The 14,902-nt window shown below is 57.9% G+C and overlaps 2 protein-coding genes across 4 annotated transcripts; one reads left to right on the top strand and one right to left on the bottom strand.

Moving 5' to 3' along the window:
• Nucleotides 1–11: 11 nt before the first annotated feature.
• Nucleotides 12–8,562, bottom strand: IDH3G (isocitrate dehydrogenase (NAD(+)) 3 non-catalytic subunit gamma). Of its 2 annotated transcripts, XM_055438578.2 has the most exons (13): nucleotides 8,406–8,562; nucleotides 4,965–5,003; nucleotides 4,629–4,640; nucleotides 4,257–4,354; nucleotides 3,854–3,966; nucleotides 2,852–2,912; nucleotides 2,637–2,769; nucleotides 2,378–2,511; nucleotides 2,091–2,193; nucleotides 1,853–1,999; nucleotides 622–716; nucleotides 478–538; nucleotides 12–217 (listed from the first exon to the last, which is right to left on the bottom strand). In XM_055438578.2, the coding sequence occupies exons 1-13, from the start codon at nucleotides 8,484–8,486 to the stop codon at nucleotides 116–118; spliced, it is 1,179 nt and encodes a 392-aa protein (XP_055294553.2). In that variant the 5' UTR covers nucleotides 8,487–8,562; the 3' UTR covers nucleotides 12–115. The 2 variants fall into 2 exon arrangements, with proteins under 2 accessions (XP_055294553.2, XP_055294554.2); XM_055438579.2 differs by lacking the exon at nucleotides 4,629–4,640.
• A 190-nt stretch (nucleotides 8,563–8,752) lies between these two features.
• SSR4 (signal sequence receptor subunit 4) lies at nucleotides 8,753–12,581 on the top strand. 2 transcript variants are annotated; one of them, XM_055438580.2, is made up of 6 exons: nucleotides 8,753–8,909; nucleotides 10,707–10,825; nucleotides 11,585–11,659; nucleotides 11,825–11,914; nucleotides 12,173–12,238; nucleotides 12,419–12,581. In XM_055438580.2, the coding sequence occupies exons 1-6, from the start codon at nucleotides 8,843–8,845 to the stop codon at nucleotides 12,521–12,523; spliced, it is 522 nt and encodes a 173-aa protein (XP_055294555.1). In that variant the 5' UTR covers nucleotides 8,753–8,842; the 3' UTR covers nucleotides 12,524–12,581. The 2 variants fall into 2 exon arrangements, with proteins under 2 accessions (XP_055294555.1, XP_055294558.1); XM_055438583.2 differs by having other exon boundaries at nucleotides 8,759–8,909; nucleotides 10,710–10,825.
• The last annotated feature ends 2,321 nt before the right edge of the window (nucleotides 12,582–14,902 follow it).

The following is a 14,902-nucleotide window of genomic DNA, read 5'->3' as shown; positions in this document are numbered from 1 at the left end:
CCACCAAGGGCTGGGGTGGAAGCAGGTTTATTCTGGGTCCGCCCACTGAGCCAGCCAGGGTGCTGGCAGCGTCAAGTGGGTCTGAAGAGTGGGCCTCCGCAGTCCCGGGGACAGCCTAGGCCTCCACGGCCCGGCCATTGATGACGCGGATATGGCGGATGATGTCCTGGATGGCTTCCGACGTGGTGCCCTGGCCCCCGATATCTGGGGTGTGCATCTGCAGAAGATGGGCAAGCTTGGGCACATGCCAGGATCCGGCCAATCCCTGAGCTCTGGCCTGCAGGTGGCCCAGGGCTGCCCACTACACTCTGTGGCCTGCAGGACCTGGAAGGGCCACCAGGAGGGCCGTGGTACCAGCTAAGGCCCAGAAGGCCCAGCCGACCTGGTGTCACCCTCCCCGTGGTGGTGCTAGGTCACCATTTCCAGCCCCTCGGGCATCCTATCAGCTCAACCTGGGTGGGGGTTGGGGGGCCTCACACTTTCATTGTCCATGGATGCCAGGACAGCCTTGCGGATGGAGGTGGCATAGGAGTGGAGCCTGAGGAGAAAGAACAGAGTTTAGTCCTCTGGGCTTCGGACGCAGTCTCGGGGCTGATGGCCGGGCATTGAGAAGCCACTTACTTGAGGTGGTCGAGCATCATGCAACTCGCCAGCAGTGTAGCCGTGGGGTTGGCAATGTTCTTATTGGCAATACTCTTCCCTGTGTTCCTTGTAGCCTGGAAGAGGCGACATGAAAAAGGAGGGGGCTGGTGAATGTAAGAATGTTGAGGGTACCCTGCACTGGTGTGAACTGTCCCGAACAGGCAAATCCAGAGACTGAGCAGATGAGATTGGTGCCAGGGGCTGGGGGGAGGGGACAGAGAATGCTGGCCACAATTACCAGATTTCTTTTTTTTGGTAAGTAAGAAGTGGATTTATTCAGATTCAAAGAGTAGCACACTGTACAGAGTGGGCCATCACAGAGGGCGAGGACCTACAAAATTTCTATGGTGATGAAAATGTTCTAGAATTAATGGGGATGTTTACACAATTCTGAATATTCTAGAAACCACTAAATCGCTTACTTTCAATGAGTGAACTAGAACGTGTATGAGCTATAGTTTTTTGCTGACCTTTGTCGACAAAGGTCCATCTAGTCAAAGCTATGATTTTTCCAGGAGTCATGTATGTGGACTTCCCTGGTGGCTCACATAGTAAAGAGTCTGCCTGCAATGCTGGAGACCAGGGTTCGATCCCTGGGTCGGGAAGATCCCCTGGAGAAAGAAATGGCAACCCGCTCCAGTGTTCTTGCCTGGAGGATCCCATGGACAGAGGAGCCTGGCAGGCTACAGTCCATGGGGTCGCAAGGAGTTGGACACGACTGAGCGACTCCACTTTCACTTTCATGGATGGGTGTGAGAGTTGGACCATAAAGCCGAGTGCCAAAGAATTGATGCTTTTGAACTGTGGTGTTGGAGAAAACTCTTGAGAGTCCCTTGGACTGCAAGGAGATCCAACCAGTCCATCCTAAAGGAGATCAGTCCTGAATATTCAGTGGAAGGACTGATGTTGAAGCTGAAGCTCCAATACTTTGGCCACATGATGGGAAGAACTAACTCCTTGGGAAAGACCCTGATGCTAGGGAAGATTGCAGGTGGGAGGAGAAGGGAACAACAGAGGATGAGATGGTTGGATGGTATCACCAACTCTATGGACGTGAGTTTGAGATAGCTCTGGGAGTTGGTGATGGACAGGGAGGCCTGACGTGCTTGCAGTCCATGGGGTGGCAAAGAGTGGGACACAACTGAGTGACTGACTGACTGAGCTCTAGTTCATAAAGGCCCATGGCCTTGGCATTGCTGGTGGCACTCACCGTCTCAAACACGGCATACACATGGCCATAGTTGGCCCCAGCCACAAGGCCGGGGCCCCCAACTAGCCCGGCACAGACGTTGTTGACAATGTTGCCGTAGAGATTGGGCATCACCATGACATCAAACTGCTGGGGCCGGGACACCAGCTGTGGGACGGGGAGGAACAGTCAGGAGTTGGAGCACCAGCAGGCCCATGCACCCAGGGCAGGGGCCCGTGCAGCATGGCAGCCCAACTACCTGCATGGTGGTGTTGTCCACAATCATATTCTCAAAGGTGATCTGGGGGTAGCGGGCTGCCACTTCCCTGCAGCACTGGAGGAAGAGCCCATCGCCAAGTTTCCTAGGGGGACGCAGGACACCAGCTTGGCCATGGTCACTGTCCGCCAGAGGGACAGGATTCACCGACACCATAGAACCACCAGTTCCGTCTGCAGAGTGGGCAGAATCCCGTTCCACCTCCCCGTGATGTGCGCACTGAGAGCAGGCCCGGGCCCCGGCTGGGAGGGGTGGCGTGGGGGACGTACATGATGTTGGCCTTGTGTACGGCTGTCACTTTCTTACGCCCGCTCTCCTGGGCCAGTTGAAAGGCGTACTCAGCAATGCGCAGGGACTTGGCCTTGGTGATGATCTTCAGGCTCTCCACCACACCCGCCACACTCTGGGAAGGCGAGGAGGGACCGGAGACCCATATCCTGTCGGAGCCTGCCCTCCGGCATGAGGTTCCCTCCGGGCATGGCCTTCCTGACTGCCAGCCTAGCCAGGCGCCCCCCAAGCCCCACTCACCTCGTGTTCCAGGCTGCTGTACTCGCCCTCTGTGTTCTCCCGGACGATGAGGATGTCAATGTCCCGATGCCGGGTCACCACACCTGGCAGGCTCTTACAGTGGATGACGTTGGCATAGAGGTCCAGGCTAGTGCTGCAGGCACACCAAATCAGATCAACTGGCCACGGCCACCGCCATCCCCACCCAGCACCCACGCTGCGCCCTTGGCTCTCACCGAAGGATATTGTTTCGCGATTTGTGGGATGGGGGCAGGTTGTGGTTTGTTTCAATGTTGCCTGCGGGACAGAAACAAGACCGGCAGGCTGGAGAGGGGCCCGGGCTCCAGCGTACTCCCGCATCTGAGCTGGTGGGAGCAGGGCTTCATAGAACACCCTAGCGCACTTGGCAGTCGAAGTGCCACGAGGGCAGATGGATGTGTGCATCTGTGTGTTGGGTTCACTGATGGCTTCCTGGCATATAACAGACGCTCGATAAATACTGAATGAAGGAAGGAATGAAAACAGCTGGCAGCTAGCCAGAAGGTCTTGCGAGACCCTGGGTGAGGCTTGGCAAGGCCAGGGTCCAGCTGCAAGGGCAGCTTGCCCAGGGTTCATGCCAGGCCTTGTGTCAAGGTGCCACAAGAGCTCCAGCTCAGGGGCAGGCAGGAGTTGCCTGTAAGAGACTATGGCTTCACCTTGGCTGGAACCAGGGCACCCAGAGGGTCAACTGTCCCTGAGAGAAGGCAGTCAGAGGATGCCAAGTCGAGGGGGCCCTTCTCAGGTCCCCCCAGGGCTGCCTCGGGAACCCTATCGTTGGCATGTCAGCCCCTCCAGGCGACAGCCAGTGCCTGCATCTCTACCTTCGTCTCGGCTCACTCACTGATCCTACAGAGCAGGTGATGGGCTCACGTGTGCAGAATGAGTGATGGAAACAGTTTAAGGAGCTGGACCCAACTGAGGAACACTCAGCAAGGGTCAAGCTCCCAGCTGTAACTTCCGCAGCTGTGCCGACTGGAGCCAAGGCTACCGGAGGGGGCTTAAACCTGCATCGGTGTGACACCCAAAGTGTGAAGGAAGACTCTGAGACCCACAGCTGACTCCAGCAGAGAAGGCATCCCTGGGAGGGAGGGAGCCCATGTCTGGACAGACTCCCGCAGTGGCCAAGCAGCACCGAGACTGCCAAGGTGCAGCACCCATGGGCGCCCAGAGACAAGGGTCAACTCACAAGGGAGTCTCACCCTTCAGGGCCACGCGGTTCCGACGGATGGCCATGATGGCATTGCGAATGTCCTCCTCGTCAGCGGTGGAGCTCACGTGTACCTCTTCAAAGTCCACAGGCACACATGCATGCCTGGGGCAGAGCAGGATCAGGACGGTGACCCCAGGCCCCAACCACAGGGCGTGGGGGGTCTCTCCTCTGCTGCTGCCCACTCTGCCTGGGCTCTGGCCAAGGGAAGACTGAGCCTAGCTGTGCCAGCTGACGGGGTGCCCTGACACTCCACAACAGCATGAGCCGCTCAGGTTCTGCCCTCTCCCTCACCCGGCTCAGCCTGGCAGGAGGGCAGGCACCAAGACAACGGGCCGCCCTCTGCTGGCTCGCTACCCTCAGGGCGCCCTGGCTGGGCCAAGGGGGCTCTGTACCTGAACACCGACTTGACGTGCAGCATGAGCTCTGGCCCAATGCCATCTCCTGGAATCATGGTCACCGTGTGCCGCCCACCATACTTCGCTGACGGGGGCTGGAAGGGAAGGGGAGGAGGGCAGGCCTTCCGTTCCCTTCCTCCCTCGAGCCCTGACCCAGTGGGCCAGCCAATCGGGAGGTGCCAACTCAGGGTACCCCAACCATATGCCCTGCCCCACCCATGATGCAGCACTTCTCGTGGGGGATTGCAGTCCCCCCAAGTCAGGAGGGCAACCACAGAAGCCAGTCCCACCTCCGTCTGGACCTGGGTCAACCCCAAAGCCACTAAAAGCCCCCAACCGGACAAACAGGAAGACCAGAAGGATACTCACAATTGTTTGTTGCTAGAGTAGGGGACAGGAAGGAAGAAGACACAGATCAGCCGAGGTTAGAAGAACAAGGCAGGGCCCAGGGAACCGGGCCTTGCCCCCAGGGTTCAGGGGAGGAGGAGAGGAGAGGAGGGAAGGAGGAGAGGTGGAGATTGCGCCTCAGGGGAGACATGGAGGGGACGGAGCCAAGAGGCATGGCACACACACGTGCTCACACACACACACACCCCTCTGCACCCCAGGTGCCCACAAACCCATCTGCATGCACCTGCACACACACACCTCTGCACACACGTACAGACGGACACGTGCCCATATGCACTAGGGCAGGTTACTTACTGAGAAGTTCCTCCGGGGGGCCTCGTGGGCACCTAGAACCTGGCAGAGAGAACCCAGATGCCAGTGGTTGTTGTCAAGTTGGCCAGGGTCAGCCGAGCTCCTGGCAGGTGAGGTGGGCAGCCCCACCATGCCCAGACAGGCCCTGTGGCTCTGAAGCTTCTGCTGTCCAAAGACATTTACAGAAATGTTGACGCTTCCCTCCCCGCCTTTTGCTGTTTCTGAGTTTTCTGCTCAGTGAGGTTTGCTGAGTGAGCAGAAATTGGCACACTCAACACAATGCAAAAGGGAAACCATAACAGCAAACCACAAGGCTACCATGACCCTCGTCCACGTCATTTTTTTTCCATCACGTCTCCTTATTACAAAAGCAGCATATGGTCCAAACATGGCAGCGATCCACATCATGGAAACCAGAGGAGAAAAGATAGCACCCAGCCCTCTGTCCAGCCAGAGATGAGCCCTACTGGCCGCATGGGGAATAGCCCTCTAGGATCAGAAGAAAAGCAGATGCTCATCCTTAATCAAGGCCTTCATAAAGGTTTGCAAAGATGCTTCATGGCCTGCGTGGATGACAGATGTCCCCAACCCCCCACTGCTCGCAACGGCCGCACGTGGTCATGTCAGTGCCACGCCTGAGAGCTTCAGGGCAACAGCCACTTGAGTCAAATGGGACAGGTGCTCAGAGGGACCCATCTGGAGTTCCCACACTTTCCTAGAGGAAGAAGCCCAGATCCCAGCTCCTGCCACAGGAGGCTATAAGTCCCCACACTTTCCTCCCTGGGGGGCCCCACCTGCATGCCCCGCAGTGCAAAGAGGTGGGGACCGAGCCACAGTCCCTCCTTCTTAGTCAGGGATGCCCTGCCACTTCCCTGTTGGGGGAGCAGCAGAGGATGCCAGCCAATGATAGAGTCACTGTGGCCATTTTCCAAAGAGCCTTGTCTTCCTGCTTGGAGTCTAGAAAGCTCAGGCAGAGGCTGCCCACCCCATCTGGGTCTCTCTGGCTGGTATTCACAAGGTACCCACTTGCACAAAGCTCTGTAGGTACAGGAGTTAGAAAGGGGGTGACGAACAGGACAAGATGCTCCTTGGGTTTCCACTGATCCATGGAGCCCCCAGATCAGGAGCCAGATGCACGCTTGGGGTTTTTCTGTTTGCCTTCTAGCAACTGTCAGTATCTAGATTCATCTGTCTATAGGCTCCCGACACAAACTTGTGCATGGTGGCTTAGACTGCCCTTCCTCCAGGAAGCCTTCCCTGATGCCCTAAGGCTCCTGAGCTGCTGGTCCCCCTGGGCTGCAAAGCCCTACTTGTTCCATTCCTCCCAATCCCCATCTCCCTGGGTTACAGCTGCCTCACTCCTTCTCCAATCCTTAAGCCCCAGAGAGTGGATGTCGTGTCTGTCTGATCTCCTGCTATCACCCCAGGACCCAGGAGAATGCCTGGTTCAGAGCTGGGACACGGAACATATTTCTTGACTGAAATGAACACATCAGAAGATGAAGAAAGATATGGCAGGTTCTGAGGCTAGGGAGACCTCAGTCCAGAGCCTCCACCCACTACTCCAGGTGGCAAACAGCTTAACCTTGCTAAGCTTCTTCCCCTTACCTGAAATCCACAGAACAGAGGTGCCTACTTTATCTGACCACTGGAAGCATTAAACGAAAAGAAGTACGTAACCTGTTCAGTCCCGAGCTGAGGGATGAGATCTCCCCTTCACCTCAGCAGCCCCTCAGGCCAGTGTGCAAGGCTGGTGACCAATGAGGAGATGCTGGACTGGCCCCTGTGGCTGCCAGCTAATTCCTCCTGGGTTCCAGCTCTCTGAGGCCCACAGGCACAGGGCAGGTAACCTGGCCACAATGATGAGCCACCACTCACACCGGGCCTGGCTTTATTTCAGTGCAAGGACCCCCAACCAGACTGTGGGTCCCACAACTACCACCAGGGCTGAACCTCTCCCTCACTTGGTCCCAGTGCTACACGTTCAATCCAGCTTTGGCCAAAGACCCGGAGAGCTCTTGGGATAGCAACTTCCCTGACCTTGCTCTGGACAGACTCAGGCCCCTTCCTTCAGGGAGTTACAAAGATTCTGTGAACCTACCCATCAAAGGACCCCAGGACGAGGCAAGATGTGATACATGCATTGGCCTCCAGCTTGTTCATCAAGCAGGAAGGTGGACTGTTACCCTTGTCCTTTGATAGTACCACAAAAAGCAGTCCAGAATGGTATGTGGTTCAACCAAAGGGCTCCCATGCTGCACACCTTAGTGAAGTTTCTCTCTTCAGCATGTTTCTGTTGGATCAAGTACCAGTGGTGTCTGTATGTTTTCCCACAAGGTCCCACTAACTGGGACCAAAGATCCGGGCTTCATCTCTAAAGGTTCCCATACCCAAGACAACCAGTCTTGGGGCAAGGCATTGCCCAGGTAGCAGCCTTTCAGTCTCCTCAACCCGGCCCCAATATGGACACAAGCACACACACAAGGGAAGTCAGCAAGGACACAAATGTCCCCACCAAGATGCTGCAACAGCCTAGCGACCTTTGGAAAGCCTCTCGCCAGCAAGTGGGAGAAGTCAGCACTTTAAAAAGAATTTAATAAGGCAGAAGCTGCAACAGGCCAGCCTTCCCAAGGGCTCAGAGGAGGGAAGCATGCCAGGAGATGTGACCACAAGGAGTGTCAGCAAAGTCACTGAGTTCTGGAAGGTCAGAGGTAGGTGGATCCTTTGACGGCGAGAGGAAACTGGAGCCCAGAGAGAGAGGTCAGACCTCTCATCCCTCCGGGCCAGTCCCGACTTGATGACGCTTCGGACTTCCCACCCACCTAGGGACTACACTATCCTCATGGAAGTGTGTCACGAGAGGAATCAGACCCAGATAAGCAAGATCCTAAACGGAGAACGACGGAAGCAAAGCCCTCGAGGCCTCCTGACCCACCGCCAGCTTCAGGAATCCTAGCTCCTTCCCATTCCCAGCGCCTGCAGGGTGGGGAAAGCCCCTGGGGCACCGAAAAGTTCGACTGGCCACCTTCACTGGGAGAGGTGGCAAAGCGGTTCATAAGAGGGAAACCCGAGTAGGACGGGCAGCAGGGAACGGATTTCCAAGAGCGCAAGAGCAAGGCGGGCCGGACACGCGACCGCCTCACGAGGGTTCCCACAAGGACACTGAGAAGTGACACTGGCCCCCGCTCGCCGGGAGCTCCCCCGCCACCATATGCAGACTCCCGGAGCGCCAGACCAGGGTCAACCCCAGCTAACCCCTTCACTGACAGCGGAGGTAGCCAATCAACCCCGGGCCGCGACTCTCTCCCCTCCCCTCGCGAGGCCCGCAGCCAATTGGGCTCCAGAACGGTCCAAGCGCGGCGGCGGCCCGCCTAATCCCGCCGAGGTGCGAACACCTCTTAGCGAGTGCGGCGGCTGTCCCCGTGGGCCGCTCCTCTCTCTCACCTCCCAAGGACGCCAGAGGAGGGCCGGCCTGAGCGCTGCCTTAGCAGTGCCGCCCGCGGCCGTCGCCACCTTCAGCGCCATGACAGAACGTGAAGACAGCCGCAGGTTCCGACAAGCAGCTGCCGCTCTCGCGAGAGCTCGGCGGAGCGCGACGTCTTGGGAGGGGGCGTGGTCCCGGCAGTGCGCAAGCACGCGGCCGTGCAGGTTTCCCACGCCTTTTTCCGGCGCTGGAGGCGCCGCTGCCGCCATCTTTGCGGGGCGGCCGGCTGGGCGCCTGGTCCGGGGAGGAGACACGTCAGTACCGCCGGCGACGTCACAGGCCCGCCCAGCCCGCTGGCGCCCAATTGGCTGCGGCGGCCGCTGACGCGTCGCGCTTCCTCGTCTGCTCCTCGTGTTCAGGCTAACCGCTCTCTTTTTCCCTTGGCAGAGAACAGGCGATGGCGGCGCTGGCATCTCTCGGCGCCCTGGCGCTACTGCTGCTATCCGGCCTCTCCTGCTGCTCAGGTAGCGGCCTGGCCGGAGTTCTTTTCTGGCGAGCCTCTCACCCACGACTGGTGGTGCGTCGGGGGAGGACGGGTGCGGGCAGAGCGGGGGTCTGGGCCTTCTCCCTCCGAGAGGCAGGTGGTCTCTGGTCGCGGCGGCCGAGGCCACCACGCTCTCATGCACCACACACGTTCACCCAGCAGCTGAGCTGCTGGAAGAAACAGCCTGATCTGTGCCCCGTCTGCTCCAGTGAGGAAGACTCCCAGAGCCTTTCTGTGCGCCTGGCCCCAGCTCTAGGAGGGAAAGTGACACTCGTCCCCGCCGCCACTCCTAGAACCCCGGTCTGTGTGGGGAGGGGTCGGACAGGAGCAAAGCTATGCAGTGTAGGGCGATCGGAGTGAGAAACTGGGCCAGTGGAGAGGAACCACCTGACCCGATGTGGGGTCAGTCCTCCCTAGGAACGGGGCTCTGAGTGAAGCGAGGAAGCAGGATGGTCCAGGCAGAGGGGCCCAGGGTGCGGGTGAGTTACAAAGGACCTGAAGAGGGAAAGATGAGTGTCTAGATCAGACGCTTGGTTTGTGTCCCCTAAGGCCTTGTTGGATCCGTATAGGGTTTTTCAGCAGAGTCAGATGGCTTCACATTCTTGAGAGGTTGTTAACAGTGGCTGGGCTGAGTTCTGACTTGACACTGGAGTCCAGAAGTGTGTTTAGCAGGAGGTCCTTCCAGGAGCCCACAATGGGCCTGGAAGTCTGGGCTGGGTTAGGGCCACTTTGAGCACTTTCACTTTACCTGCCCTACTTCAGGCCAGCGCCCCTGCTGCCTGGAGTGTTTCACCAGCCTCAGTGGCCACCCTACCCGCACCCTGGTCACAGGCTCCTCAGGAACTCCCCATGCTATAGGCAGTGATGCCCGGAAAGGACAAACCTGACCATGAAACTGCTTTACCGTGTCTGGAAGAAGGTCAAACTTGGCAAAGCGTGGAAGCATCTGGGGAACATGGCTCCTGAGAACCACTTCCCACCGACGTTCCCAGGCATCTTCCTCCCACTGGTTCAGTCCCAAGCCTTAGCCCAAGTCATGGCCCTGCCCCGACACCGCGTTAGAGTGGTTGGTGGCTGGTGGTTTAGGTGACCCCTTTCCTTCCCTGTGCCCTCTAGCAGTGTGGAGATGGTGAGGGTGTGTCCTTTCTCTGAGGGCAGCAGGAGGACAAGTTGTGCTTCTGGACCCGATCACCCATTTCCTTTCCTCCGGAACCGCTGGGGCCAGTCTTGGCTTTCTGTCAACTGTCTGGGGGCAGAGACCCTTCATGTGGGAAGCTCGCATAGGTTTTTGTGCTTTTATGTCTACAGAGCATGCCTTCAGTCACCTAGCTAGGGCCTTGCGGCTCTGAATTCAGGTCAGCCTGGCCCTGGGCTTTTGGGGTGTTCCAGGGCAGGCTGTATCCCTAAACCGTTGCATGGCTTTTCTGTCTGTAGGTCCAGGCAGAATCGAGTTATGTAGTGAATTCACGCAGTGCACTCCCCACCCCCTAACATGCTCACTTGTTGTTTTGCCCTGACATCGAGGTTTTACCCGCACAAAAGTCTTCCCATCCCCCTTTCTCTGCCTTCCTTAAAGGCCACCCCACCCCTCTTGGCCCCTGCACTACTGATTCGTCATTTGGATCTGTCTCCCAGACTCCACCTGGCAGGGTCCAAAGGGCCTGTTGCGTCTTTAGTGGATGAGCTCTGGAAAGTTGGGTAGGGTGGTCTCTTCTGCCCCACAACTCAGTGAGCGAAAGCCAGGCTTCATCCCTACCTCTCTGCCCCCTCCCCGCAGCAGAGGCCTGTGTGGAGCCCCAGATCACCCCTTCCTACTATACTACTTCGGATGCTGTCATTTCTACTGAGACTGTCTTCATCGTGGAGATCTCCTTGACTTGCAAGAACAGGGTCCAGGTGAGGCAGCAGGGCTTCAGCCAAGAGGGCGAAGGCTCAGAGGTGGGCAGGGAGCCTGAGCCTTTGGGCCCTCAGTAGCACCAGGTGAGCTCAGACCCAGGGCTCCACGAGGGCAGAGCAAGCATCAGGGTTTCACTGCCCGGCTGAAGGTGAGATCAGGGCACAAGTGACTAAACATCCAGCTCACTGGCCAGGTCTACTCCCCCACGCAGCAACGTAGGTAGACACTTTGCTGTGTTGGAAAGCATGCTGGTGGGAAGAGAGAGAGCCAGGCTCAGCCCCAGGGCTCCTGTATCCCCTTTCTGGTTGCTCTTGGCTGAAACGTGTGTCTGTGTGGGTATTTGGTGATTTAAAAACTGAGCAGCCCTGGCCTGGGCCCCTGCAACCTAAAGGCCCAAAGAAAGATGGAAGTTGGGCCTTCTTAGGTACCACCTTCCTTAGGCAGCTCCTTGGGCGCCCCTGATCCCAGTACCCACTTCCAGACTCAGAGAAGAAAGAACATTTCAGTCATCACACCCCTGTTCAGCTAACAGGCTTGCTGTGGATTAGGCAGGCCAGGCCAGCGGGGAGGTGTGGTCCCCAAGGAGCAAGACCAACATGCAGAGACTGGCCCCCATGGTTCTCACTTGGTGCCCCTACCAGACCCAGTGCAGTCCTTGACTTTGCCTGGCAGCCTGCTTACCCCAGGCCGTGGGCACAGCAGAACCTCACAGACTGCCCGAGAGGGAAGAAGGTGACTCTTTTTATCTCTTCCCCCAGAACATGGCTCTCTATGCTGACGTCAGTGGAAAACAATTTCCTGTCACCCGGGGCCAGGATGTGGGACGTTACCAGGTAAGGGAGGCTGTGGTCGTCATTTTCGGGGGAGGCCACCTGCTCGCAGGCATAGCCTGAAGCCCTAGGCGGTTTGGCCAGCCGAGCTGAGGTTCTTGGACTCCATGCACTGGTAGCTGCATCACGTCCATTGTATCCTCCCCTTGCCAAACGTACCCCACCCAGGTGTCCTGGAGCCTAGATCACAAGAGCGCCCACGCAGGCACCTATGAGGTTCGGTTCTTTGATGAGGAGTCCTACAGTCTCCTGAGGAAGGTGAGTGTCCCCAAAGCCCCCCAGGCCTGTTGGAGGGAGGGTGCAGCCAACAGCCACATCTGCCTCTCCTCTGCCCCATCCCCCTCCCCAACTCAGAGCAGGACTGGTGGGTAGGCACCTTCCTGCCCGACCACCCACCGCAGCTAGCCCCATGCCTTCTTTTGTTTGCCCACCTCTCTTCTCCCATGACTCTGGGCAGGGTTCTGCCTCGACCAGCCCACCCGGCAGAGCCCCCTGACCCCAGCACCTCCCTTGCAGGCTCAGAGAAACAACGAGGACGTTTCCATCATTCCACCTCTATTCACGGTCAGCGTGGACCATCGGGTGAGCTGGACGAGGGGACTGGCTCGGCCCAAGGGAAGGGGTGGGGCACATGGCCAGCCTCGCCTGTGAGGGGCGCTGGGGGCTGCGCCACGGTGGCCAGCGTGTCTTTGTGCCCCCTGGAGTGGCTGGCCCCTCCACTGTCTGTCCCCATGGGAATGACCGTGGTCTCCTTTCTTGCAGGGTACCTGGAACGGGCCCTGGGTCTCCACTGAAGTCCTGGCCGCAGCCATCGGACTAGTGATCTATTACCTGGCCTTTAGCGCCAAGAGCCACATCCAGGCCTGAGGGTGGTGCCCACCCCCGACCCTTGCTTCTTTAAATAAACAGCTATTGGTTATCCCAAGCACTGGAGCTGGGTCACACACATGGGCAGAGCTGGGTGCCCAGCATCCATCCACCCGGGTGGATGGCACAGATCTGGAGGTCCTCTCTTCCTCGTGTGTGTCTGCTTCATTCCTTGGCCATCACTACCACTCTGTTCCTAGCCCCCAGATGGCTTTTGGGAGCGAATGCCCAGTGCCCAGCATCTCTCAGGGTTGCCTTTGTGGTTTCCCTCCCACCAAGAGCGTGGCCTTGTCCGCCTGCCCTCACCCAGCCTGCCTCGGCCCACCTAGGGAAGGGCCTTCTGACCACCTGCCACTGTGAGGGCAGGGTCCCAGGGACTGTGGTGTGGGAAGCTTGCCTGAACTCAGGAGTTAGTAGCACATGCAGGTGCAGGCCTTCTGGCCTGGAAGGGTTCCTGGGCTTTGAAACTTGGGGCATGAGCCACACATCAGTACTTTTGTTTTTCCTGTGGGGTGTTGCAGGTACCCATATGGAGCTGATGCTGTTGAATCAAGTTCCAGTAGCTCTCTGGGGGATAGTCCTTGCATGCTCTCTGCTCCAGCCAGTTACCCCTCAGGATGCTCCTGTCTCACGGCATCAGGTGGGGCCCAAAGAAAGGCAGAGACAGACCACCGAGCTTCCGAGGAGCCCACTGTCAGCCCTTTCCAGCCTGGCCTTGCACCCTGCTTCCTAGCAACCCCTCTCCCCCGAGGACCTGGCAGGCATTCCTGTGCAGGCTCCATGCTCTGAGTCAACCCACAGCCCTCCCTCTAGCCCAGTTTCCCTCCTGACACCAGTGGGTGAGGGGGGAGTGCCTAGGGTCCTTCCCCGCTGCACATGTTTGTTCAGCTGTGACCTGGCTGCTTCCTGGGCACTGGGGAGAGATTATTTTGGGATCAGCCAGCAAAGCACCTGGTGCCCATCACCTGTTACCAGAGAGAATTAACCAGCCTCCAGAGAGGCTACACCAAAAGGGAGGGTAGACTCAAAACCTACCTGAGTGGGTAGGGGCTCCTCCGGGCTCTGTCCTTGGGAGCATGGAGGGACCTGTCTGGGGACCTCCTCCGTACTCCGGGGTCCCAGCTATTCCTTGCCCCCACCCTCAGGTAGGCAGGGGGTGAGGGTGACTGGTAGGAATGGGGAGGTTCCAGGGCACAGCTGAGTGCCCCTAAGACCAGAAGGGGCAAGGGCACCCTGGCTGAGGGGCTTTCTGTATTCCAGACAGAGGTGCCTGCTAGCTGTGCACTGCTCCTAAAAAGGCACAGTAGCAGTTGGCCAACCTGAGGCTCTTTAAGATGCAGGCTCCATCACCACCCTGCATGGAGAGGGTGAGACCCAAATGTGAAGTCATGTCTGCCAGAGCCAATGAGAGCTAAGCTCTCACATGGCCAGGGGACTCAAGGTTACAGTCCTGTCTGGGAGCCCGGGCATCTGGCACCCTACCCCAGAGCAAGAATGAGGTGCCTCTAGAGCCATCAAAGTGAGTGCCCTTGGTCACCTGCTCTAGCCAGTTTTCTCTGACAGGTTGGGCCCTGGGGACACCATTCTTGCTGTGACATATATGGAATGTCTTCCCTCCCAGCTGTTCAGACAGCAGGGCACGCCACCTCTACGGGCTCAGATTTCTTACACCAATCTTGGCAAATTAGAGGAAGTCTATTGCTCTTCCAAGAAAATGTTTAAATGTATCCCCACCCACTTAAGGTGCTGGCAGCGTCCTGTCCTGTGTCTGTTCAAGACACCAAGCTGAAGGGCTTGCCACACACATGGTCCCTGGAATTGCTTGACTTAGCAGGGTTCCTGGCACTGAGCTGTGCTGGATGGACCCTGTACTCATCAGGTCAAAAGACACTGATTTACATCTGAGTGCTAGACGTTGCCCAGAAGATTGCAGCCCATTGCCCAGTAAGGCTCTCCCTGAACCACTTCTCTCCCGACCAGAGCTAGGGCATTGGCCACAGGCACATGCCAGCACCAGGCTGTTGCCAGTCCTGAGCCCAGTCTGCCCTGCTTCCTGCACCTGGGTACCATCCCTGTGATAGAGCCAGACCTTGGAAATGATCCTGGCGCTCTGTCCCTCCTCCTCCCAGCATTCTGGAGGCTGACTGCAGGACACTTCCCTGTTTCTCAGCTTTCCTTGTGACCCACCAAGCCCCAAACCAGCCCCCAGTGCTGGAGAATGAATACCAGGAGACCAGGAGTCACCCTCAAAAGGCAGCTTGCTTTATTCTCATGACGCCAGAAGCGGGCAGGGATGAGCGCCCTGTCCACCTCCCATCTGAGGCCCTCTGAACTGTGGAAGGGTCCTGAGGTCAGCTCTTACTGATACACAGGTCCTTG

Source organism: Moschus berezovskii, chromosome X (assembly GCF_049115385.1).
Source record: "Moschus berezovskii isolate FMDL1 chromosome X, NW_MosBer_1.0, whole genome shotgun sequence".
Classification (NCBI taxonomy): domain Eukaryota; kingdom Metazoa; phylum Chordata; class Mammalia; order Artiodactyla; family Moschidae; genus Moschus; species Moschus berezovskii.
Note: the sequence above shows the minus strand (reverse complement) of the source record. Positions and strands in the feature narration are given on the sequence as shown.